The sequence below is a fragment of the Myxine glutinosa genome, chromosome 5, assembly GCF_964187855.1.
Source record: "Myxine glutinosa chromosome 5, kmMyxGlut1.1, whole genome shotgun sequence".
Taxonomy (NCBI): Eukaryota; Metazoa; Chordata; class Myxini; order Myxiniformes; family Myxinidae; genus Myxine; species Myxine glutinosa.
The window spans coordinates 28586564-28613268 of NC_136265.1; the positions used below are offsets into that span (position 1 = coordinate 28586564).

The 26705-nt window shown below is 50.1% G+C and overlaps 1 protein-coding gene across 4 annotated transcripts; it reads right to left on the reverse strand.

Moving 5' to 3' along the window:
• Positions 1–4663: 4663 nt before the first annotated feature.
• RAD21 (RAD21 cohesin complex component) lies at positions 4664–17438 on the reverse strand. 4 transcript variants are annotated; one of them, XM_078777776.1, is made up of 14 exons: positions 17043–17438; positions 14441–14604; positions 14051–14180; positions 13841–13940; positions 13530–13636; positions 13211–13396; positions 11754–11870; positions 11394–11522; positions 11052–11275; positions 10564–10699; positions 10312–10451; positions 9917–10084; positions 9656–9739; positions 4664–5805 (listed from the first exon to the last, which is right to left on the reverse strand). In XM_078777776.1, exons 2-14 carry the CDS (start codon positions 14582–14584, stop codon positions 5614–5616), a joined length of 1857 nt encoding a protein of 618 aa, XP_078633902.1. In that variant the 5' UTR covers positions 14585–14604; positions 17043–17438; the 3' UTR covers positions 4664–5613. The 4 variants fall into 4 exon arrangements, with proteins under 4 accessions (XP_078633902.1, XP_078633904.1, XP_078633903.1 ...); XM_078777778.1 differs by having other exon boundaries at positions 10330–10451; positions 17043–17232; XM_078777777.1 differs by having other exon boundaries at positions 10330–10451; positions 11052–11278; positions 17043–17182.
• Positions 17439–26705: the final 9267 nt, after the last annotated feature.

A 26705-nucleotide genomic window follows, 5' to 3' on the forward strand; every position in this document is an offset into this window, starting at 1 on the left:
TTGCACCTTTTTTGTGCATAGCGGTGATGTTGGCAGATTTCCAAGCAGATGGAAGATGACCTTGAGAACAGAGAGAGGGAGTGAAAGAGCGGAAGAACAGGATTTTAGGACCCGTGGGCTGATGCCGTCAGGTCCAGTTGCAGAATCCGAGTCGAGGGTTGACAGAAACTTTTCCACCTTGTCAGGAGGAAAGGACACAGAGTCCAGGAGCAGCTGGGTACGACTGGGTACGGTGGGTACAGAGAGGGATGGGTTTGGGACACAAGATTTAGAGGCAAACACAGAGTTGAGGCATTCAGCTTTTTCACGTGCGGAGTCAGCCGTGTGGCCTTTTGAGGTGAGGGAGGGGATGGAGGGGGAACAAACACCAGAAACAGATTTGACCAGATGCCACCAGGATTTGGAAGAGGGAGACAGATAAGAGAGTTCGGTCCTGAGAACGGAGAGATATTGTTTCCTGGCTCTCCTGAGGGTGGACACACTTGTTTCGGGTTTTGTGAAAGGAAATGAGATTTGCTTTCCAGGCGAGTTGTTTCTGGGCAATAGCCTCACCACAAGATTCCGTGTACCATGGACGGGAGGAAGGGTATGACAACTGAAGACGAGATGGGATAAATCTGTGCATGAGAGAGAGCAATTCACTTTGGAAGAATTCCCAGGATGAGTTGATGTCAGAGGCGGTAGAGATGGGAGACCAGTGCAGATGATTGATGGCTGCTTGAAGACCGTGCCAGTTGGCCTGAGTGAAATGCCAGACTCGTCGCCGCTGAGGAGGCTCTCTGAGAATGGTCAGAGAGATGTCCACTTTAACAAGCACATGATCAGAAGAGCCGGTTGGAGCAGAAGAAGAGCAGCAGACATTTTCAGGGAAGTTAGTCATAACCAAGTCCAGAAGAGAAGATGCTCCGTTGACTGAAATCCGGGTCGGCAAATTGACAGATTGTGTCAGTCCCAGTGAGTCACAGAAGTCCTTTGCTGAAGAGCCATGGCTGGTGAGAGAGGTACCCACACCCAGCCAACTGGCATGGTGACAGTTGAAATCATCACATATGAGGAAGAGAGAGTTGGGATGGGTAGATAGAAGTTGATCCATATTCTCAGACAGCGAGATGTAGATGGAGTCATCACTGTTTGGTGGACGGTACAACACACATATGAACAAAAGGTGGGAGCGAAGGGGAAGCCATAGCCAAAGGTATTCCTGGGGGTGAGGTGGAGAGAGGGCAGTGCAGGGCGAGTGAGGAAGAGTTTTTTTATAAAGATAGCAACCCCACCTCCAGGACGAGGCTCAGGTCTATCATACCGGAGGAGGGAGTAACCTGGGAGAGATACCAAGGAATCAGAGACATCATGAAGGAGGAAAGTTTCTGTTAAGCAGATCACGTCTGGTTGTCAGAAGCAACCTGTATGGAGAGATCAGACAAGTTCGAGCGAAGGCCCCGGCTGGATGTTTGAGGTCCATACTGTTAAGGAAGAGGATTCAGAACAGGGGTGTGGGAGGGAGCGGTAGGGTAAGATGTGGAAGAGGAGGAAGAGGTAGGGAGAGCTGTTGAAGGTGTGTCAGAGATTACAGAATAGCTTGGAGAAAGGGAAGAATGGGGCGAACAAAAGGTTTGAAGGTGATTGGGTGAGGCGCAGTGAGGTGTTATTTGACGAGGGGGAAGAGTGAGGCAGAAGGTTGAGGGAGATGAAGGTGAAAGTTGGAAGGGGGAAGAAGCGGGGAGGACGCTTTGAGGAGAAGGGGTGAGAGGGGAGTCTAGGAGGGGAGGAGCGAGGGAGAGTCTTGGAGGGGAGGGGTGTGGGGGGAGATTTGAATGGAATGGGTGATTGGGAAGATTTGGAGGGGAGGGGAAGGGGGAAGATCTGAAAGAGATGGGTGATGGGGATGATTTAGAGGGGAGGGGTGATGGGGAAGTTTTGGAGGGGAGGGGTGATGGGGAAGTTTTGGAGGGGAGGGGTGATGGGGAAGTTTTGGAGGGAAGGGGTGATGGGGAATATTTGGAGGGGAGGGGCAAGGGGGAAGATTTGAAAGGGATGGGTGATGGGGAAGATTTGGAGGGGAGGGGCAAAGGGGTCGATTTGGAGGGGAGGGGTGATGGGGAAGTTTTTAAGGGGAGGGGTGATGGGGAAGATTTGGAGGGAAGGGGTGATGGGGAAGATTTGGAGGGGAGGGGTGAGATTGGATTTTGAAAAGTGTACGATTAATGGGAAACGAACATTTATTGCAAAATGAGTTTCTTGACATTCGAGTCAAAAATACCTTTGAGGACGCTGAAGGATGGGTGGAGTTCTGGAGAGTTTAGGGAATGAATGAAAGATGCACTATAAGAGACGGAATTTTTTTTTGGAATGAATAGATTTGGTGAGCAAGTCGAAAGCATCCTTTTATAGAAGAAGAAGAAGGTGTTATAGAATACTAGCAGAAGTACCCGGCATTGCCGGGCGGGGGAGGGGAGGGGAGGGGAACGGGGGGGAGAGCGAGCCCCTTGGTAAAGCGAGCGATTTTTTTGTTCATAGCGTCATAGCGATTTTTTTTTTCATAGCGTTCATAGCGTCATAGCGATTTTTTTTTTCATAGCGTTCATGGCGTCATCGCGATTTTTTTTTTTCATAGTGTCATAGCGTTCATATCGTTCATAGCGATTTTTTTTTTCATATCGTTCATAGCGTTTCATAGCGTCATCGCGTTAAAAGCATTTCATAGCGATTTTTTTTTTTTCATAGCGTCATATCGTTCATAGCGTAATATCGTCATAGCGTCATAGCGATTTTTTTTTTCATAGCGTCATATCGTTCATAGCTTCATCACGTGATCGCTCTGAGCGAATCAGCGCCCACTTGCTCTGATTCCGTTGATTCCGTGCGCTGAAATGCGCTGAGGTAAATATGAATAAAAAATATGGATCGTCAAATATTTTGAGTTCGGCCATGTTCGTCCCAGGCTCAATGGCCATGTCTATGTCAAATATCAAGCACGTAAGCCTCTCCGTTTAGGAGTCTATCGGTATCACACACACACACACACACACACACACACACACACACACACACACACTCACACACACACACACACACACACACACACACTCACACACACACACACACACACAAACTGTGTTTTATATATATATATATAGATGACAGAATACAGTTCTTCAGGGGACAGATTAGACATTTTTTAACAACGTGAGCACATGATCACAAACAATGTGGTCGAAGAACTAACGAACAAATAAGAACAACGAATAAGAACAGAGAAGGAAATATTTTTTTGGTTTTTTTTTTTAGGAGATTTTAAAACAAGGAAGTATGGGGTGAAAAGACCGAGAAAGCCAGAGACCAGAAAGTAATTGCAGCGCGATCGAAGAACCGCTGAGACAAGAACAAAGCCTCAAGCCAAGGTCGGACACGGTAGCCTACTACACGAGGCCTCAGAATACGCGATATGAAAGACCGACGATTCTGTACACAGGTATGAAAAACCAACACAAAGAATACTATTAAAGACACCCTAATAGGAACATACACCGAGAGAAAGATAGTTTCGACAAAAACACAATTGTGAAAAGTTACTTAACTTCGAAAGCGTGCTGCATGGACAGCTTTGAAGAGACCTCCAATCAAGTTGACCTTGTGGACCTTTAAACTCAAAAATTTGGTTTCTCAATTTGCTGATTCAATATGCAAATGCTGTTCAATCCAAGTCAATCGGATGAAAAATGGCAATTTTAGAAATTTGACCTCAAAAATCGATAGGCTTCTTCTTCATGACCACGTGCACCATTTGGTGAAGTTTCGTGAAGATCGGTTTAAAGTTGTGACCTGCAAGCGATTAACAGACTAACGCACAAGACCATCCAATGTATTTGAAAAATGCTCGATTTGGCAAGTAACAGACAGGTGAAAACATCACCTCCATGCACCTTCGGTCGTGGAGGTAATTAATTTATATGAAGGCCGTTCTCACCATGGCCAAAGCTCCAGGGGCCATCATTGCATACCAAGAAGCTTTGTACACACAACAAAAAAAATCTCAGGATTAGTTGTACACCCGTTTGTCTTGGAGGGGCAACCAAGAAAATGACACCGAATCTCGATGTTGCAAGATTTTAAAAACAAACCAGAACGGCACCCAGTGTAGAGAGCATGGCCATATCACTCAATGGTGAAGAATAACTTTTAAAAATACCACTAGTTGGATCTGGATCTTCACCAAAATTGAATCGATTCTTCCTTGTCTCACACACAACCTGCCCAAGTTTCGGCCAAATCCATCCATAACTTTTTGAGATATCCTGCTATGTATCATTTTTGGCCCGATCTCCCATTGGTGAAGAATCACTTAAAAACTTCGAGTATCCGGATCCGGATCTTCACCAACATCGAATCATTTCGTCCTTGTGACATCTCTGCCAAATTTCATCCAAATCCGTCCACAACCTTTTGAGATATTTTGTTCACAAACGGAAAGACAGACAAACAGGGGTGAAAACATAACCTCCATCCACCTTTGGTGGCAGAGGTAAAAAGGTCACATGGGAAAGGACCAGCCTTTGTGAATATTCCAACTCTGTCTACACCTGTATAGAGCCCTGGAGGAGACGCACCCTCAGGGTTGTTGCGATTCCATTTTAAATCCATCGTGCTCAAGCGAACCGAGAGAAACTGTAAAGAATACTTTATTCTTAGAAAAAAAGCAATCGTAACCAAGCCAGACATGTTTATCTCGTGGTCTTTTTGTAAATACTGCACGCTTAAGGATAACCATCTACACAGCAAAACATACAGCTCAGAATCAGGTGGAATAATAATGGTGTGTGGGAAAGAAGCTCAAAAGCACAAGTGGAGAAGTGCAAAATTAAGTCAGAAACAAAAGTAGAGTTTAAACATAAAAGGAAACCCCTTAACAACATCTTCTTTTCCTTTAAGGAAAGAAAAATCCAAAGCCTCAGCAAACGAAATGCAAACTTTTTTCCCAATAAAATTAACATGTACATTAAATTCTGGTTTCTTTTAGCCTCCCCACCCACCCAACCAGGTGTAATTACCTATCCCACCTGGGCAATGGTGTTCCAGTGGAAGTGGGTAAAATAAACATCGGAAAGCAGGGGGCCGATGGTGAAACCAGGCTATATAATTTGTCGGACGAGGCAAGACGAGCCGAGCCGGAACGACAAGAGGAGCCGAACCTCCATGAAGAGCGCGGCGTGGCGAGACGAGCCAAGTCGTCACGGCGAGACCAGCCAGGTCGCCGTGAATGGGCGGGCATGGCAAGACCAGGCGGGCCGCCATGGACGGGGAGGATCGGCAAGACAAGCCGGGCAGCCACAAACGGGGAGGCACAGCGAGACCTGCCGGACCACCACGGACGAGGAAGCGCAACAAGACGAGCCAGGCCGCCACGAAGATGGACGCGTGGCAATACGAGCCAGGCCACCAGTGAGGGAGGAAGCGTGGCAAGACGAACCGAAACACCACAAAACGGGGAGGCACGGCAAGACGGGCTCGGCCTCCAGACGGTGTGGAACGGCAAGGTAAAACAAATTGAGCTTCAGGAAGTGGAAGCAAGACGAGCCAATAACAACCAAAAGTATTGGGCTGTGATCGAGTGCATTATAATCCATGAAAACGTGGCCCCGGTGTGGCGACAATGTCTCCGTATGGCTCGAGCTGTTGCAGCTCAATGGCCTGCTGCTTTTTCAGCACGAGGTAGCTGTAAAAGTTTGCCGTGGCCTTCTTGCGATTGTGATGTCTGCAGAGGTCCAACAGGCTGACGGAATCTGCTCCAGTCTTGGCCAGCACACGCTGAGCGGGAGGGAATGGAAGAGGAAAAATAAAAGAAGAAGACGTCATGCGAAGCATGATACTTGCAAAATCCACCCCCTCCACCCTCCCCAAGAAAAACAAATTCCACTGATACAGCAAATTGTCCATTTCATCAAGATTAAAATTGACAATCTTGATCAAAGCTCGGGTCAATAAGAAGAAAAGTGACTTTCAGATGAAAAATGATGATTTTGGAAGGTTGACCTTGAGTTGACCTTTGACCTTTTGACCTCAACTAGTATGTTTCCCAATTTCGTGACAATATGCAAATGCTGTTCAATTTTCAAGTCAACCGGTTGAGAATTGGTGGCTTTTTCGATGAAAATTGATGATTTTTAAAAATTTGACCTTGAGTTGACCTTTGACCTCAAATAGTACGTTTCCCAATTTAGTGACTCGGTATGCAAATGCTGTTCAATTTTCAAGTCAATCGGTTGAGAATTGACGGCTTCTTCGATGAAAATTGATGATTTTTAAAATTTGACCTTTTGACCTCAAAAATAGTTAATTTCCCAATTTAATGACCATATACAAATGCTGTTCAATTTTCAAGTCAATCGGATTTCAAATGGCGATTTTAGAAATTTGACCTCCAAATGACCTTTGACCTCAAAATCAATAGGCTTCTCAATTGGGACAACATACAACTTGGTGAAGTTTCGTGACGATCGGTTTAGAATTGTGACCTGTAGGCTGGTGACAGACAGACAGAACCACAAACGCTGCCGACCAATATACTGAAAAATCTTAGATTTTGCAAGTAATAAGAGGACAGCATTGCAAAAGGAAGTGCTAATTATCATTTCCAATTTTCAGCTCCCAATATTTATTGCAGGTACCGCGTCTTCAAATGGTGTTGTCCAGGTTGTCCCTTCGATAGTTCCAGGCCTTCGTTTGCCATGGTGGTATTGATCGTAAAACTTTGCAGGATGTCATAGTTACTCCCGCCAGGGAGTAATGCATTCGATCGTGTCTGTGTGTTTGTGTGTGTTCGTGAACAAGATATCTGGAAAAGTTCTGAACGGATTTGGATGAAAGTTGCTGGAATGATTGCACTTGGGATAAGGAAGAATTGATTCGTTTTTGGTGAAGCTCAGGAAATTATTCTGGATCCAGGAAGTTTTTTTGGGGAATTTCTTTTTCTGTTTTCCTTTAAAAAAATTTTCTCTGCAATAATTGGACCGATTGAGAGCAAATTTTTACCATAGGAGGGACTCGGTCTGCAGAATATTTTAATGGTAATTATGACGTCACAGGTCACGTGGTTCGGCCGCCATATTGTTTTGAGTGAAAAACACTAAAATCCAATTTTCTCCAAAACGCCTGAACAGATTGAGGCCAAACTTTGCAGGCAGAATCGCATACCCATGACAAACAAAAAAGTCAGCGAGCATGACGTCATGCATCACGGTTTCAGAGTTGACGTTTTTAAGCACAAACATTTAAAACCTAGCTCCTCCCTCATTTGTGATCCAATCGAGGGGAAACTTGACAAATCTGTTCAGCATATCAGTCTACTAAAATGCCCTTTTGGAATTTGCGATAGGTCACGCGGTTTGGCAGATATCGTTAATTAAACGCAAATAATAAAAACATTTATATCTCTTGAACCACTTCATTGATCGACGTGAAACTTCATACTGTAGTAGAAGTCATGAAGAGTAACAAGTGTGCAAAATTTGAAGATGATTGGATGTACGGTCCGGAAGCTGGAAGTTGTTATTGTGTGAAGAAGAAGAGTCTTCGACTGTGGAAGATTAATTATTTATCACATGTACAGACTTGCAGGCATCATTTGACACAATGTCCTGGGTTAATTTGAACCTCAAATAAAATTATAATTCCAGATTTATCAATGGCTGAGGTATATTAACAAACGAATAAAACAGATTTGGCAAAATTTGAACTTTTTAAAAAAAGATCGCAAATTCACCCAGGGTTGTGAGAGGCTGAAGAAGAAGAAACCTCGCATGGGCTTCCCAGACCAAATAAATAATTCTGGGTCTGCGATTTTCAGGTTTATTTATCTATATATCTACATATCTGGGCAGTGTCTGTTGCCACTGAACTACTCCCTGAAACTTTTGTTTCCGTGGTTGTGAAGTGTTTTTAATAACGTGGTGGTGGTTTTGAATCACGTGGTGGTGAGGTATTTTGAATTATGTGGTCGTGAGGTGTTTTTAAATCACGTGGCTCTGCGGTGTTTTTAATTAACATTGTGATATGAAAATAGTTTTCATATTTGTTGTAAATGTAGTTTAAACTCGTGGTTATGCGTTAGAGCGGTGTATTTTTTTTAGCAGCGTCGTCTTCAATGTTCATTTTTTTTCTTCGAATAAAGACATATTCTGTCATTTTAAAACCACCAAAGTGTGTATTAGGTTTCCCTGTTTCATAAAATGTAAACGTATCGTTTGATACGTATAATGCTTTAAAACTGTTTTTTTGTTTTGTTTTGTTTTTACCTTTGTTTTACCTCAGAAGAGACATCAACATTTACCTCAGCGAATGTCAATCGCGGTGTCAGTATTTGATGAACTTATAAAGACTGAGGCGACTTATAAGTGTGACAAGCATGTGCACGGGATTCTTCCCAGAAGAATGAGTGGTCGCATGAGCTTGTACGACTTAAAATGAGCGAGTTTTGTGTTTCACGTTTGGGCCAGTTTTACATGTTGTATCCCTAAGGAATGAAACGAACGTTTTTCCTGGCTTACAATTTTATTTGAAGTCACAAATGTCTCAAAATACACTCACCTATATGGAATTGAACGCTGAATCCGAAAATGTAAGTGAAATTGCCTTGTTTTTTTTTATCATTATCTTCTATATATTCTATATACATATCTGTGCAATGTCTGTCTTGTGTTGTCTTGTCACTGAACTACTCCCTCAAACTTTTGTGAAACCGTACTATTCCAACTTGACCCACAGCGGGAGTATGCGCTCTACTGAGTGCCGTTCTAGTTTTTTTTTCTGTTTTACTGCATTAAAGCTTTTATTCTTATTCTTAAATGATGTTTTTCTCCTCCAATTCCGAGATATATCAAAATAAATTCTGACAGGGCCTCGTTTCTTTTTCATTGATTGTTTTGGGGAGAGGGGATGTTAAACAAAACGTATTATTCCAACTTGACCCACGGCGGGAGTATGCACTCTACTGAGTGGCATTCTAGTTCTGACCTGTGTTTACTTCAACGCACTGGCCATAGCGCATGCTGGCAGGATGGACGAGCGGTACACGCACACTCGCATCCAAGCCGTCGAACCTGGGCCTAAATCCCAAACCACCTGTAAACTGTCATCCCAGTGTCTCACAGGCAGGGAGATTCATCGACGTGTGTGGCTGGACGTTAAAGGTGTCCTTCACAAAGAGAAGGCGAGCTATCGCCAGCACCATGCCCAGCAAAATCATCCCCCTAACCTTAATAAAACGTCAGGCCTGGGTGAAGCTCCCCCGACCAATTCCACAAGAATGTGTGAATAAGTGTGTCCGTTGAAGAAGAAGAAGAAGTTTAGAGGGAGAACTCTGCCACGAGCATTCAACAACCATTGAAGCCACTGGACTGGGGATTGAAACAAAGCCACTGGTACGCACGGATACACAATCTGCTCTAACCACCAAAATACGAAGAAGAAGAAGAATTGCTGATGCTGGCAAAATGATACTATGGCGACCAAAAGGGATGCTTGTCCAAAGCTGTAAACCATGATGAGATGTCTTGTCAGAAATGGAATAATCAGAGCATTGGGTGCGATGAATAGGTGCGGTACCTGCAAGCGGTTTATTGGCAATGTGATCATGTGACCGAGTGGATGATGAATGTACCTGCAGCAAGGAGAGCATCTGCTGAGTACGCTTGTTCCATCGTTTTTCTTCAGGATCTTGCCCATCTGCTACCTGTTCTTCTTCCTAGGAAAGGCACGCCCATTGCTTCGGAAATGAGCTCAAGCAGCGTGTGGAGGTGCGTACGTATGTATATAATTAATTAATAAAAACAATGATGTGCTTCTGCAAATCCAAGTTGAAAACCTTCGCTCAAACATAACACCAATCAAATCTCCTCCTCAAAACCCCGGCTTTTTTCACCTCCTCCTCGTCTGCTGCTTTGTTCTTCTCCTTCTCCTTCTCCTTCTCCTCCTCCTTCTGCACAATTTCGGGGATCGTCAGAGGAACCTCTTCTGGTGGCATCTCGATAGGAGGAGGTAGGTCGGGCTGTTCGACCACACCGGGGGCTTCCGTGCCAGGGGGCAAGACCTGCGGGGAGAATATTTATTCGGCCACAACATGTAAAGAGGAGAAAATTTTCTAATCCCTGAAAGCGCTTCGTATGATTCATGACAAAGAGAAGACGTGCAAAGACGATTGCTGTTAAGGATGTGAAAATGGGGGAAAAAAACATCACACTTGATACAACGATAACTTAAACAATGCATTCCAACAAAGCCGCCCAACGAATCAAAATGCACGGCTCCTCGCCTCACCGCGACAATGGGCTGCACCTCGGGTTGGGGCTCGAGCGCTCTCTGTTTGAGGGTCTCGGGGGACTCGGTGAGGTTTAACCTCGACGCTTCGGCCACCGCAGATTCCTGCAGCCGACTTGGCTCCTCCATGATTGGCTCCTCTGTTTAGGGATGGAGGAACGTGTGGGGGGTGCGCAACACCAGGAAGGTGAGCAAAAGGTCAAAGGGCAATTTGACCGGACACCGCGTGAAAGGAGGGGACGAAGGACACACCGATTATCTTTTCCTCACGGGGCACCTCCGGGTTCTCAAACTCCTTCATGAGCTCGTCCATTTTGTCCGCTTCTCCGCCTTGACGCCGCCTTCGCAGCTCTTCCGGCATGATGGGCGTCAGGCAGCGAGAGAAGAGCTGATTCACAGCAAACAATCCAAGCGTTTCATTAAAACTATGAAACACAACCGATTATAAACAGCGATGCTAGATTCTCAAAAGCTTAGGCCCGCCCGCCCTCCACCCGATTGTGCGCCACATTACCGGTCGTGCGGTCCCTCAGTGAGGCGTTAAAGTGAGGCGTTCCTTAAAGTTCGGGACAGGGATTTGGAATTTGCGCAGCGTTATCGCTCGCCCACTCTTCACGAGAGACACCCCGGGATCTTTAACGTCCCCCGACTAATGCTCGGAGACGGAACGCCTCGTTTAATGACGATGCGACTGACAGCGCACGGGCGAGCGGCAATGTTTTGTCGATAAAGAATTTCACCTTGAGGAGCTTCATGTTCCAGAGGGGCTGTGCAGGAAGCGAGAACAGCTTCTCGACACCTCCGCTCTCCTTCCACATCATCAACTTTTTAGTGGGGGGCGCGAGGTCCAAAGTGGTGATTATGTCCGAATAGTCACTCAGCTGTGCACGGATAGTCTTGCTGTCCAACTCCTTCAGGCTGTCAACAATCAGCTTCCTCTTCCTCTTCGCCTTCGTCTCCTTCACTGCTTGGCCGGGCAGAATAGTGAGCGTCAAAGCAGAAAGATATCTTTACGTACAAACATGTTGCCCCGTCACGGACGCCATTTACGTCGATGGGTTCCGATCACAGGTGCCACTGACCAGTAACATCAATGGGTTCCAACGCAAACGCCTCTTTCTCGTTCGGAACCAGCGTGGTCTGGTCGGCAACAGCAACAGCTGGAAGGGGTTCCCCAGCATTGTCCGAATGTGGGCTCGGTGGTCCAGCGTCTACACAACAACCACAAATACATTTGGGTAAGCCACAAACCATTCTAAAGTCGACCTAAACAAAAAGCATGTCAACATATAGACAAAACAACAAATCAACATTCAAATTGGTTATTCTGTACTGTACAAGGAACAAGCTGTGCTGGACAAGGACAAATAAACTGGAATCTTAGCCAAAGATAAAAATGCTTTGAACACATCGAGATGTAAAACCATATACAAGACTCAAACCTGAGAAATCGTCCTCCACCTCATCCCCTGGCTCAGCAGGCATACCAACATCTCCTTCCGTCGTGGCAGGGGGGTCGTCAAAAATGCCTCCCCCTTTTGTCTGAAGGAGGTTATCTCCTGCCGGCGGTGACAGAAAAGGACAAATGACTAAAAATCAAGGTATCCCAAAGGATATTATATTACCTCAAGCAGTTCGTACGAAATACATGACTGCAAATAAGTCAAATACAAATGGCTATAGCATGTGCTTGCAAGTTTGGTGTGGCATGTGTGGCTGGGAGGTGGGACGGTATAGGGTGTGGTGGTGGCGTGAGAGGGGGAGGTAACTGGGACGTGAGGGGGAGGAGCTAGCTGCGACACGAGGGGGAGGAGTAGCTGGGACGCGAGGAGGGGGAGGGGGTAGCTGGGACGCGAGGAGGGGGAGGGGGTAGCTGGGACGCGAGGAGGGGGAGGTAACTGGGACGTGAGGGGGAGGTGGTAGCTGCGACACGAGGGGGAGGAGGTAGCTGGGACGCGAGGAGGAGGGGGTAGCTGGGACGTGAGGGGGAGGTGGTAGCTGGGACACGAGGGGGAGGAGGTAGCTGGGACGTGAGGGGAGGGGGTAGCTGGGACGTGAGGGGAGGGGGTAGCTGGGACACGAGGGGGAGGAGGTAGCTGGGACGCGAGGAGGGGGAGGTAACTGGGACGTGAGGGGGAGGTGGTAGCTGGGACACGAGGGGGAGGAGGTAGCTGGGACGTGAGGGGAGGGGGTAGCTGGGACACGAGGGGGAGGAGGTAGCTGGGACACGAGGGGGAGGAGGTAGCTGGGACGTGAGGGGAGGGGGTAGCTGGGACACGAGGAGGGGGAGGTAGCTGGGACGCGAGGCAGAGGGGGTAGCTGGGACACGAGGGGGAGGGGGTAGCTGGGACACATGGGGGAGGAGGTAGCTGGGACACGAGGGGGAGGAGGTAGCTGAGACGCGAGGGGAGGGGTAGCTGGGACGCGAGGGGAGGGGTAGCTGGGACGCGAGTGGGGGAGGGGCAGGGGAGAGGCTCCACAATGAGCCTCAAAAATAGCTTCAAATAAATAAAAAACTGCGTTCATCTTATTGCATTTGCCAAAACTAAAGTTGTTTGTGAAAGTGCAGCTTCTCTCGAATATAAAATACAGGGCATCCACAAAGTCGCGCATCATAGGCAAAACATCTATTTGTAAGGTTTGCGACATCAGTTGTTCGAAATGTGTCCGACCAATCTCAAAACATGTCTGCAAACGGAAAAGCAGGTTTCTCTGAATGTTCTTCAACATATCCGGGCTAATTGTTGAATTAAATAATTTAATTTCCTCTGATAAATAATCAATTAAATAATTTCCCATGATGTGCGACTGTGTGGTCACCCTGTAATTCAAGATAGACATGATACACCGAATAGAATGTACAAAACGCTCATGGGAAAGCAAATCGCAGTGCACGTACGTAGAATGCCTCCATCTCCACCAAAGTCATCATCCTTGGCAGGCTCATTGTATTGGAGGGGGTCTGGAGCAGGGGCATCGATGCTCTGCTCGGCGTCCAGCAATAAGGCTGAGGTTCCGGCTCCAACTAATATGTCAAAAGTGCTTCCCTCACGTACCTCCTCTCGCTCATCACCGCCAAATCCCGCTGCAGCAAAGAGGTGAAACGAGCGGTAGTGAGGATCCAAGAGTTGGGGGAGGGGGGAGGGGGGGGGGGGGTGCAGCTGAACAATATCAAATGCTGTGCAGAAAAAGTGAAGCTGAGGAGTGAGGATACAGACCAAATCCCTCATCCTGTATGAGCGGAAGATTCCCCACGTCCTCTCTCATGGTTATCTCCTCGGCACGGCTCTGGTTCAAGGTGAACTGCTGCGCGACGTCGATTTCCCTGCAGACGTGGCCAACAGACGCTCGTTTACTTCACGGGTACAGCACATCTGCGTCATCTTACTTCACCACAGCGGCCTGCTCTCCAAGGCCCAATTCACCCAGCTAAATTCCCCACAGTGTGTCCCACCCTCCACGACTAATCTCGCCAATGCTCGTGTTCACGTTGCGCCGCCCACCCTCCATTACATGATCCGGTTCATACCCGAGGTCAGGAAGGGGCTGGTCAAAGTCATGGAACTCCTCAGGTAGCGTGATGGCGTTGTATGCCGCCTCACGATTCTCCTCGGGCAAGTCCACCACACCTGTACAAGAAAGCGCATTTCACCTTTCTTTATGCCGGTGCAGGACGGTAAAAGCCGACATTTGTTTCGTCGCCATGGAATGCTCGAGCAGCGGCGGAGTGTGGCCTTACCTGGCCGGAAGGCCATCTTGATCTTGACGAAGGCTTCATTGCAGTCAGCCAGAAGGTATTTGGCCTTCCGGCTGTAAATGCGTACGACTCCGAGCAGGAGGTGACCGGAAGTACGCAGAGCCATTTTCACCTGCATCAGGACAAAAGTATCGCGTGCTTATAGCAAAGCGTGCCGTACCACCGACATCCAAAATAACGTGTCGAACAGGTGAACCATCGTCCAATCGGTAAAGGCAACGATCACTTTTTAATAAGAGCTGTGTGAACACCACAGGGCCCAGGACGACCGATGCTGGAGACTCTTCGTTTCCCTCTTTCCCGAGGCATCGGTCCAATTCCGATGTTCGCGGAGAACCAGAATAACTCTTCCCTTTTCTCACCCGAACTCACCTTGGGCGAGATGATGCTCTCAACACTGCTCTCCAAGTTGCACTCGAACACGTGGGCCTTGGTCAGCTTCTTGTCCCAGTGGGCAGCAAGCCATATTTTGGCTAGAGGTCCACGCTTGCTCAGCACAAAGTGCGCGTAAAACATCGTGCCTCACACGCTCAAGCCTGTCAACGTGTGTCATTAGAGAGGAGCTTTTGAATAAGGTACAAGCACAACAAAATCTTGTCCCCAAGGTATACGTCATATATGTTGCATGGGGAGGAGGAGGGGGAGGGAGCATGGGGGAGGAGGGAGGGAGCATGGGGGGGAGGAGGCATGGGGGGGAGTGGAGGGAGCATGGGGGAGGAGGGAGGGAGGAGGCATGGGGGGGAGTGGAGGGAGCTCCCCCATATACCAATGGACTGGTCAGTACTGAAAAAGTGCAAACATGGCAAAAGCATCAATAAATAAATATATATATATATACATATATCATGTGCCTGCATGCATATGCACATATACATAAACATATGGTGTGCCTGTATACATATACCCATACACATATGCACATATACATAAACATATCGTGTGCCTGTATACATATACCCATACACATATCGTGTGCCTCTATACATATACACATACATATACACATACACACATACATATACACATATCGTCTGCCTGTATACATATACACAGCCTTCATTGGTCATGTCCTGAGAGCTTAAAACAATAACTGTGCAAGTGAATTGAGGAAAGGTAGAGAAGAAGAGAAGGTAGGGGGATGGAGTGTTAGGAAAAGGAGGATGGAAAGAGGTAGCAGAAATGGATGGGGTAGGGGGAGAGAGGGGGGGTGGGTTGTGGTACATGGGGAGAGAGGGGGAGATTGTGGTACATGGGGAAAGAGGGGGAGATTGTGGTACATGGGGAGAGAGGGGGAGATTGTGGTACATGGGGAGAGAGGGGGAGATTGTGGTACATGGGGAGAGAGGGGGAGATTGTGGTACATGGGGAGAGAGGGGGAGATTGTGGTACATGGGGAGAGAGGGGGAGATTGTGGTACATGAGGAGAGAGGGGGAGATTGTGGTACATGGGGAGAGAGGGGGAGATTGTGGTACATGGGGAGAGAGGGGGATATTGTGGTACATAGGGAGAGAGGGGGAGATTGTGGTACATGGGGAGAGAGGGGGAGATTGTGGTACATGGGGAGAGAGGGGGAGATTGTGGTACATGGGGAGAGAGGGGAGATTGTGGTACATGGGGAGAGAGGGGGAGATTGTGGTACATGGGGAGAGAGGGGGAGATTGTGGTACATGGGGAGAGAGGGGGAGATTGTGGTACATGGGGAGAGAGGGGGAGATTGTGGTACATGGGGAGAGAAGGGGAGATTGTGGTACATGGGGAGAGAGGGGGAGATTGTGGTACATGGGGAGAGAGGGGGATATTGTGGTACATAGGGAGAGAGGGGGAGATTGTGGTACATGGGGAGAGAGGGGGAGATTGTGGTACATAGGGAGAGAGGGGAGATTGTGGTACATGGGGAGAGAGGGGGAGATTGTGGTACATGGGGAGAGAGGGGGAGATTGTGGTACATGGGGAGAGAGGGGGAGATTGTGGTACATGGGGAGAGAGGGGGAGATTGTGGTACATGGGGAGAGAGGGGGAGATTGTGGTACATGGGGAGAGAGGGGAGATTGTGGTACATGGGGAGAGAGGGGGAGATTGTGGTACATGGGGAGAGAGGGGGAGCTTGTGGTACATGGGGAGAGAGGGGGAGCTTGTGGTACATGGGGAGAGAGGGGGAGATTGTGATACATGGGGAGAGAGGGGGAGATTGTGGTACATGGGGAGAGAGGGGAGATTGTGGTACATGGGGAGAGAGGGGGAGATTGTGGTACATGGGGAGAGAGGGGGAGATTGTGGTACATGGGGAGAGAGGGGGAGATTGTGGTATATTGGGGGAATGAGCGAGAGGGGACAGGGGGGGGGGGGATGGGTGTCCAAGATTCTTCCGCTTTTTGTATAGGCCCATTGCCCAACATCAGCACACAACTAACCCCTCTTCCTCTGCCAAACTTAAAATGATACAGAAATAACTTGATTATATTTTATATGAAGCATCCAGCTAGGGCTGGCAGGGTGGCCTAGGCCCACACTCGCCTCGGTTCGAATCCCGCCCCAGCTATAAACTCTCATCCCGGCGATTCATCAATGTCTGTGCGCGCCGTCCCTCCGATGGACGTTAAGCCGGCTGTCCCCTGTGCCGGCATTCGTTGGTATTCCTGCCATAACTTTAGTCGAACACCAGGCCTGGCAAGCTGGTTCGTGAAAGACTTGCGCCAACATTCCCCCCCTGACCAACCTCACAAGTCGGAATAATCGTGGCCCTTAGAGGAGAAGAAGATCCTCGAGATCAAGCTGAGAATGATCCCATTGAATTCCCAAATAAAGAGAACACTCTCAAGTACAGTACATGTTTTGATACGAATAAAATGGCGACAACGCTTGATGTTTGCATTGGGAGCTGCACCGGATAAACGCCGCGGTGCTAAGACCTCCCACTGCAACCACAGATAGGCAGCGGATATCGAACTGAGGCCTACATAAAGCTACACGTACCTGGGACTCGCACAAGGCCGCACAGCCTGAGGGTCCGTAAGGAGGCCCCAATTATCGCCAGCCTTTCCTCCCCGCCGTCCAAAGAGACTGGCGGGGAATCCGAGCGCGGCGAGGACGTGGTAAACAAACGCCGCGCCACGCAGGCCAAACTAAGATGGCGGCGCTATCGCTTTCCCGCTAAAACCGTTTCAAACGGAACATTAAATAGTGCGCGCACTTTCACGGGTTCTCGAGACTCTGGGATTAGGAAAACATTTTTCGTTTGTGTAACACGCGATATATCGCCGAGGTGTACGTCTTTTCTTACGCGGACAGCGATGGCGTCGTTATGAATTTCGAAAACTCAGGAGATGAGGCGGAGGGATACACAGATTGGGATCGTTGCAAGTCGTCTGTGAGGAATCAGCACGCTGAGTTTTTAATTCATGTGAAGCCTCCAGGGCAGATTCAGGAACTGTAAGGTTACAGTACTGGTTTTCAGGGCATGTGTACTGATGATGGACGTGAGAGATTCTTAATCCGGGAAAATTACCGCGAAGCAAAGCGAAAGTAAGGTTAGGCATTCGGGTGCGTGTCTGCATTTTTAAAATTCATTTGGTCGACAACCGTTGGTCCGATTGACATGAAATTTCACCACAGGAATGGCTCCGCCTGTATAAAAAATTTTATTCATAATTATGACGTCATAGGTCACGTGATACGGACGCCATCTTGGGAAAAACGGTACACCTCCATATCTCCGAAACAGCTCAATGGGAAAAAATTGAAAAACAAGGCTCATTGTGAAGTACTCACCATGGGGAATAAGATATGTCAATGATGATGTCATCGGTGCCTTCGTTATAACGTCATAATGACTTCGTTATTGACTTCCGCTTCCGGTCCGGTCCGGAGAGGACGCTGGCGTCGCTTGCTCGCCGCTTCTCTGACTGGACCATTGTCCGTATCTTGCTTTTCTGGTGGTCGTGGTGGATTTTTGGCCATTGAGTCTGCCCTCTGCATGGTCCCGGCTCTGCTCTGCTGCTCCTAGCTTCACCTGCTCGGCCCCTTCGCTGTGTTCATCGGGCCTGCTCCCGTGGGTTGTGCCCATTGTTTGCAGCGGTGGTGATGGCGGTTTGCCGCCGTGATCTTGATTAGCGGCGGCGGTCGTTTGCCGCTGCATTTGCCGCTTTGCCTCCTCAACCTTGGCCTCGTGCTCGTCTCTTCGCTCCTGTCTGCCCTCTGCATGGTCCCGGCTCTGCTCCTAGCTTCACCTGCTCGGCTCCTTCGCTGTTTCCTCGGGCCCGCTCCCGTGGGTTGTGCCCATTGTTTGCAGCGGTGGTGGTGGCGGTTTGCCGCCGTGATCTTGATTAGTGGCGGCGGTCGTTTGCCGCTGCATTTGCCGCTTGCCTCCTCAACCTTGGCCTCGTGCTCGTCTCTTCGCTCCTGTCTGCCCTCTGCTCGGTCCCGGCTATGCTTCACCTGCCCGGCTCCTTCGCTGTTTCCTCGGGCCCGCTCCCGTGGGTTGTGGCCATTGTTTCACTCCTCAACCTTGGCCTTGTGCTCGTCTCTTCGCTCCTGCTGGCATGGCTTTGCGGTACTCCGCCGCAAGGCTTCTCCTGCTTAATACCCGCTCCACCCCATCATGCATCTCTGCAATCAAATCCAATGGACTCCTGCGTCGACCCAGGTACATTCACCGTGGCTCCGGTCGTAAGTTTGTTTATTTACAATCAGGTCACTCCATCCCCGTCCTCTGGTTGGCTCAGCGCACTCCCACTCATCGTCCCAGCACACCTGGTCACAACAACGCACACAATCGCACCTCCTGTCTGCGAACCCCGGCCAAATCACCTGAATTCATACCCGCCGTACAAAACAACATCGAGCTCACCCTGTTCAATACCCAGTCCCTCAACAACACATGCCTCATCCTGAACGACTACATCCTGGAAAATAAAGTGGACTTTCTCTGTCTCACTGAGACCTGGCAACAACCTCTGGACTACTTCGCACTCAACCTCACCACACCCAATGGATATTCTTACATCAATAAACCACGCTCGGAGGGCCGAGGTGGTGGAATTGCCGTTATTCATCGACAAGACATCAGGACCAGTCTCATCTCCATCGCCTCTGCTCCAACATTTGAACACCTGGCTTTTAAACTCTCTGGTCACACACAGTCAGTCATGGCTGTTGTCTACCGCCCTCCCAAACCACACCCATCATTCCTGTCTGACTTCTCCTACTTTCTGACCCAGCTATGTTCCCTCTCCCCCTCAATCCTCCTCCTTGGTGATTTCAATATCCACATGGACTCCACTGACTCCACGATAACCACTGACTTCACTGATTTACTCACCTGCTTTAACCTCACTCAACATGTCAACTTTCCTACCCATAACCGTGGTCACATTTTGGACCTTGTCTGCTCTACTGGACTAATTTTGCACCATCTCTCTGGCTCCGACCTCACTCTCTCTGACCACTTAGCCATCAATCTGACCATCAACATCCCCACCCCAGCACCAAGGCATTATCGCACGATCAACTTCCGTAAGCTAAACGCTCTTTCACCTACCTCATTCTCATCCACCCTCTCTGAAAAAATGTCCACTTCTCCCTTCGTTGACCTCCACACCCCTTCTGACCTCACTGACTACTACAACCACACTCTCTCCTCCTGCCTTGACCAGCTTGCGCCTATGAAAACCAAAACAGCTTCTTTCACCCATTCTGCTCCCTGGTTTACCCCTGAACTCCGCCTGATGAAAACTCGTGCTCGCCAACTTGAAAGACTCCGCAATAAAACACGTCTCACAGTTCACTCCCAGGCCTACAAGGACCACCTACAACACTATAAAGATGCCCTCTCCCGCGCCCGCTCCGCCTACTACTCTCAAATTATCCGCTCTGGCTCCGGAAACCCAAAAGCACTCTTCTCTACAATAAACAAACTCCTCAGCCCCCTGAACACCACCACCCAGTCATTCACAGTAGACAACTGCATCTCCTTCCTTTCATTCTTCCAACGCAAAATTGAAAACATATACAACAGCTTGACCACCGCCGCGCCCGCTCCCCCTCAAACCACCTGCCCCCCCTTATCCTGCCATCCCCTGTCTCAATTCTCCCCAGTCTCCCCTACTGACCTCTCTGAACTCCTCAAAGGAATGAAAACTGCCACCTGCACTCTTGACCCCATCCCCTCCAGCTTTGTCAAGGCCTCCCTTCCTGCTCTCTCTCCACTTATCATTGCAACAATAAACTCCTCCCTGTCTAAAGGCATCGTCCCACCGTCCCTCAAAATTGCTGCTGTTACCCCCATTCTGAAAAAACCTGGACTAAACCCTGACACCCTAAATAACTTCAGACCCATCTCCAACCTACCCTTTCTGTCAAAAGTTTTGGAACGCGCTGCAGCCACTCAACTCAAACATCACCTCTCTACCAATAACCTCTATGAAACATTCCAATCCGGATTCCGCTCCAACCACAGTACTGAAACTGCTCTCCTCAAAATCACCAACGACCTTCTCCTCTCCTCTGACGCTGGCAACCTCAACATTCTCAACCTCCTCGACCTCAGCGCCGCCTTTGACACCATCGATCACACCATACTCCTCACCCGACTTGAAACCACCTTTAACATTACCGGCACTGCCCTCTCTTGGATTAAATCATACCTCTCTGACAGACGCCAGTTCATCTCCATCAATAACTGCAAATCCCCCACTGCTCCCCTCCCCCAAGGCGTCCCCCAAGGTTCAGTTCTTGGCCCCCTCCTCTTCATCCTTTACCTGTCCCCCCTCGGTCACTTAATCCGCCGTCATGGTCTCCAATTCCACTGCTTCGCCGATGCCATCCAGCTTTTCATCTCCACCAAGTCCATCTCCACCGCCACCCACTCTATCCTGACAAACTGCATCACTGAAATAAAATCCTGGCTTCAAATCAACTTCCTCAAACTTAACTATGATAAATCTGAAATAATCATCATTGGCCCAAAAACGCTCACCAAATCCACCCATAACTTTGCCCTCAACATCGACGGTTTCCCAGTATCCACCTCCCCTCACATCCGGAATCTTGGCATCATCTTTGACCAAACCCTCTCCTTCGACAAATACACTAAACAGATCACAAAGACAGCCTTCTTTCACCTGAAAAACATCGCCCGTCTCCGCCCATCCCTCTCCTCCGTGGCTGCAGAAACCCTCATCCACGCCTTCATCACTTCCCGTCTGGACTACTGCAATAGCCTCCTTTATGGTTCACCCTCAACAATCACCAATAAACTCCAATACATTCAGAACTCCGCTGCCCGTCTACTCACCCATTCCCGGACCCGTGACCACATCACCCCCGTCCTTTACAAGCTTCACTGGCTCCCCATCTCCCAGAGAATCCAGTACAAAATCCTCCTCTTGACCTACAAAGCCCTCCATAACCTGGCCCCATCCTACCTGGCTGACCTCCTCTCCAGACACACTCCCACCCGCAACGTCCGCTCTGCTGGTACCAACCTCCTGACCCCCCCCCCCCCCCATCCGGACCAAATTCAGATCCTGGGGGGACAGGGCCTTCTCCATCGCTGCTCCCACCCTCTGGAACTCACTACCTCACACCATTAGAGACTCCTCCTCACTCACCACATTCAAAACATCACTCAAGACCCACCTGTTCAACACTGCATTCAACATTTAACCCACAGCATCTAACCCCTGACCATCTCCTCTCCTTCTCCCTCCTTTGTGCTTTGAATATTTCCCCATTGATTCTTCTTTTTTGCAATTGTTTTTATGTTTTGCACTCTGTCAAAGCGTCTTTGGGCTTCCTGAAAAGCGCTATATAAAATAAATGCATTATTATTATTATTATTATTACTAGGGCATGCCCGTACTATATATCTATCTAAAATTATATCCCCCCCCCTCTATTTACATGAAATGGTTTGGTCCAAAGCGAACGGCTTGCGAGTACGGTGACAATCCCCCCCCTCTATTTACATGAAATGGTTTGGTCCAAAGCGAACGGCTTGCGAGTACGGTGACAATCCCCCCCCCTCTATTTACATGAAATGGTTTGGTCCAAAGCGAACGGCTTGCGGAGTTTGGTAAAGAAATCGCCATAGCGTGCACAAACGGGCAGGAAAGCGAAAGAATCGCAAATTAGTTTTAATTAGTTTTAAAACATAGTTTAACGCCAACATAGTTTGCCAACGTGAAATAAATGAATACGCTCTCAAATGTGCCGTCCGAGGCAGAGTCTGTTCGGCACGTTCGGCACACGTGATAGCTCGCTGCTCTCTGATTGGTTGAATCGTTTTTTGGACATAGCTCGGTAACTACTTGTCCGATTAATTTCAAACCTTGAAAAGGCACATCCTCGGGTCCCCAGCAATATACCTGGCAAGTTGCAAGTATATCGGACCCGTGGTTGTCGAGAAACAGCGGTCACAGACAAACAAACACACACACAGACATACACACACACACACACACAGAGATTAGTGGAATTATAGATAGATAATTTGACAAGTGCAAGGCTGGATCTGATCAGTATGAAAAAATTCTCTGCAACTGTTAGGCCGATGGACACGAAATTTTCACCAAAGGAGCGCAAAGGAGCGCTTCCTCTGCAGATTTTTTTTACTGATAATTATGACGTTATAGGTCACGTGGTACAGGCACCATCTTGGAAAAATCAAAAAATGTTGTACCTCTATATCTCTGAAACCGCTCCATGGAAAGAATTGAAACATGGTGCGTTGTCAAGTACTCCCCATTGGGAATAGGATATGTTGATGATGATGTCATCGGTACTTTAATTATGATGTCATAATTCAAAAAGTACAATAATAATAATAATAATAATACATTTATTTTATATAGCGCTTTTCAAGAAGCCCAAAGACGCTTTGACAGAGTACAAAAAAACAAGTGCAAAAAGACAAAAATCAATAGGTAAATATTCAAAGCAAAAGGAAGGAGAAGGAGAAGAGATAGTCAGGGGTTAAATGCTGTGGGTTAAATGTTGAATGCAGTGTTGAACAGGTGGGTCTTGAGTGATGTTTTGAATGTGGTGAGTGAGGAGGAGTCTCTGATGGTGTGAGGTAGTGAGTTCCAGAGGGTGGGAGCAGCGATTGAGAAGGCCCTGTCCCCCCAGGATCTGAATTTGGTCCGCATGGGGGGGGGGGGGGTCAGGAGGTTGGTACCAGCAGAGCGGAGGTTGCAGGTGGGAGTGTGTCTGGAGAGGAGGTCAGCCAGGTAGGATGGGGCCAGGTTATGGAGGGCTTTGTAGGTCAAGAGAAGGATTTTGTACTGGATTCTCTGGGGGATGGGGAGCCAGTGAAGCTTGTGAAGGACGGGGGTGATGTGGTCACGGGTCCGGGAATGGGTGAGTAGACGGGCAGCGGAATTCTGAATGTATTGGAGTTTATTGGTGATTATTGAGGGTGAACCACAGAGGAGGCTGTTGCAGTAGTCCAGACGGGAGGTGATGAAGGCGTGGATGAGGGTTTCTGCAGCCGTGGAGGAGAGGGATGGACGGAGACGGGCGATGTTTTTCAGGTGAAAGAAGGCTGTCTTTGTGATCTGTTTAGTGTATTTGTCGAAGGAGAGGGTTTGGTCAAAGATGATGCTGTAGCGGTTGCCGCTGAACATACACAATCGCCTTACACCTGCCGATGACACAACCAGGGAGCGATCACTGTACCAGGCTCGCCCAGGCCGCCCGGGCATGCCCAGACTTGCCTTTCCCGGGCTCGCCCAGGCCGCCCGGGCATGCCCAGACTCGCCTTTCCCGGGCAAACGCTCCGATCGGCATGCCGCGCCCGGCTTGGGAGGTGTGGCTTCCGGCATGACGTGTTTGATTGTGCTTATATATATTGCTACCCGATAAACGGGCTTTTCAGAGTACCCGAGTTTTCGTTTTACCAATAAAGGAGCTCGGACGAATTCCCGTTTTTTGTCGCGTCAATCCTTTTGAATCGCGTAGGAGCACAGCTCCTCACTGGTGACCCCCGACATGGACAGGGCAGTTACCCTTAAACTGCCTACCTTCTGGGAGGCTCACGCGGCGGTTTGGTTCGCCCAGGCAGACTCCCAGTTTGCCCTGCGAGGCATTACCGCAGACGACACCCGCTTCCACCATGTGGTAGCGGCACTCAGCTCCGCCACCGCGGCCCGCGCCCTGAGCCTCCTCCAGCACCCGCCAGCTGCTGACAAATATGGCGCGATCAAGACGCTCCTCCTCGACGCATTCGCCCTCTCACCGGCAGAACGCGCACGACGCCTGCTCGACCTGCCCGAGCTCGGCGACATGCGCCCGTCCGAGCAGATGGACTACATGCTCTCGCTGCTAGGGGAGCACTCCTCGGATTTTCTTTTCCGGGAGCTGTTCCTCCGCCAGCTACCTAGCCAGGTACGCTTCGCCCTGGCAGGCACGCAGATCACGGATCCCCGCGCCCTCGCCAGGGAAGCTGACAAGATCTCCTCGGCAGGCCAGCACATCGGGGCAGCTACCTGGAGCCCGCCGCCGTCCGAGGCGACGCCCATGGCGCCCGAGCGCCCGGTGCGGCTGGAGGCCGAACTGCCAGTGCGAATGGCAGCCGCCACGCCGCGCCGACTGATTCCAACACGACGGCCGGGGCCTCCACCTGACCAGGCATGGTGTTATTACCATGCTAGGTTCGGACAAAAGGCTCTGACATGCCAACCCCCGTGCACTTTCGGCGAGTCGGGAAACGGCCGGGCCGGCATTCACTACCAGCCATGAGTGCCGGCCACTCGGGCAACTTGCTTTTCATCAAGGACAAAACGTCCGGGCGGCGTTTTCTTTGTGACACCGGCGCCCAACTGAGCGTCATACCCGCCTCCGAGCAGGACAGGCAGACGGCTGTTTGCGGCCCCTCCTTGGTTGCTGCCAACGGATCGGCCATCCGCACCTTCGGCCCGCATAATGTCACCCTCTGCTTCGGCAGCCAGCGCTTCAATTGGACCTTTGTGACAGCAAGCGTGCCCATGGCTTTGCTAGGCGCCTATTTCCTCTGCGCGCACGGGCTGTTAGTCGACGTAAAACGGGGTCGCCTCGTCAACGCCGAGACTTTCAGCTCACTGGCATGCACAATGAGCAGCTCCGCGCCGACGGAACTATCATGCGACCTCGGCCGTCGCAGTGAGACATGGTATCGAGCACCACGTACCAACTACGGGCCCGCCGGTCTACGCCAGAGCCCCCCGCCTCGACCCGGCCAAGCTCGCCGTGGCAAAGGCCGAGTTCGACACGTTGGAGCACCTCGGCATCGTGCGGCACTCCGATAGCGCGTGGGCCTCACCTCTGCACATCGTGCCGAAGCCGGGGGGCAGCTGGCGCCCATGTGGCAACTACCGTCGCCTCAACGACGTTACCACCCCCGACAGGTATCCTGTCCCGCATATCCAGGACTTTTCCGCCCGTTTGGCAGGGCGGGTCATTTTCTCGAAAATTGACTTGATACGGGGATACCACCAGGTACCGGTCAGGCCGGCCGACATCCCAAAAACGGCCGTCATCACACCTTTCGGCCTGTTCGAATTCCTGAGGATGCCGTTTGGCCTCAGGAACGCGGCCCAGGTGTTCCAGCGCTTGATGGACGGCGTGCTGCGCGACCTGCCGTTCCTCTTCGTCTACCTGGATGACATCCTCGTCGCCAGCACGTCCCGGGCCGAGCACCTCCTCCACCTCCGAACACTGTTCGGACGCCTCAGCGAGCATGGCTTAATCGTCAACCCGGCCAAATGCCACTTCGGCACGATGGCCGTTGACTTTTTGGGCCACCACATCACCAAGAATGGGGCCGTGCCGCTGCCAACCAAGGTCGAGGCCATCACCAATTTCCTGCGTCCCCGCTCCATCAAGGCCCTGCAGGAGTTCCTCGGCATGGTGAATTTTTATCACCGTTTCGTGCGCCGCGCTGCTCAGCTCATGCGGCCCCTTTACGAAGCCCTCCGGGGCAAGCCGGCCAAGCATGACATTGTCTGGTCTGCAGATATGGACGCGGCATTCACAGGCGCAAAGCTGGCCCTCACCGACGCAACGCTGCTTGCTCACCCGGTGCTCGACACTCCCATCGCCCTCACTACGGACAACCTCCGACCACGCGGTGGGCGCCGTACATGAACAATGGGTGAACGGGGTTTGGCAGCCACTCGCTTTTTTTAACCGGCAACTCTGGCCGAACAAGCTAAAATATAGCACATTTGACCGCGAGCTCCTCGGTCTATACCTGGCCGTTCGCCATTTCCGCCACCTCTTGGAGGGCCGCCCGTTCACGGCTTTCGTCGACCACAAGCCGTTGGTTTACGCGTTGGCCAAAGTCATGGAGCCGTGGTCGGCCCGCCAGCAGCGCCACCTCTCCGCCATGTCGGAGTTTACCACGGACAACCGGCACGTCGCCGGAAAAGACAACGCCGTGGCCGACTGTTTTTCTCGGGCCAGCGCGAACGCGGTCCACCTGGGCGTGGACTTCGCGCTTATGGTGGCCGAGCAGACCGCCGACACCACGGTGCAAGCCCTCTGGGCGGCGGACACGGGCCTCCGCCTGGCCGACGTCCCCTTCACGGACACTGTCCTGCTCTGCGACGTCTCCCAAGGCCAGCCTCGCCCCGTCGTGCCCGTTACCTGGCAGCGCCGCATTTT

What these genes read in the sequence shown, in the direction of transcription:
- RAD21 (XM_078777775.1), bottom strand. Translation starts at nt 14,584, where the DNA reads ATGTTTTACGCGCACTTTGTGCTGAGCAAGCGTGGACCTCTAGCCAAA. An exon ending in AGAGCATCATCTCGCCCAAG is followed by an intron (nt 14,181 to 14,440) that starts GTGAGTTCGGGT and finishes GTCCTGATGCAG; the next exon opens with GTGAAAATGGCTCTGCGTAC. An exon ending in AGGTGCAGCCCATTGTCGCG is followed by an intron (nt 10,085 to 10,311) that starts GTGAGGCGAGGA and finishes TTCTCCCCGCAG; the next exon opens with GTCTTGCCCCCTGGCACGGA.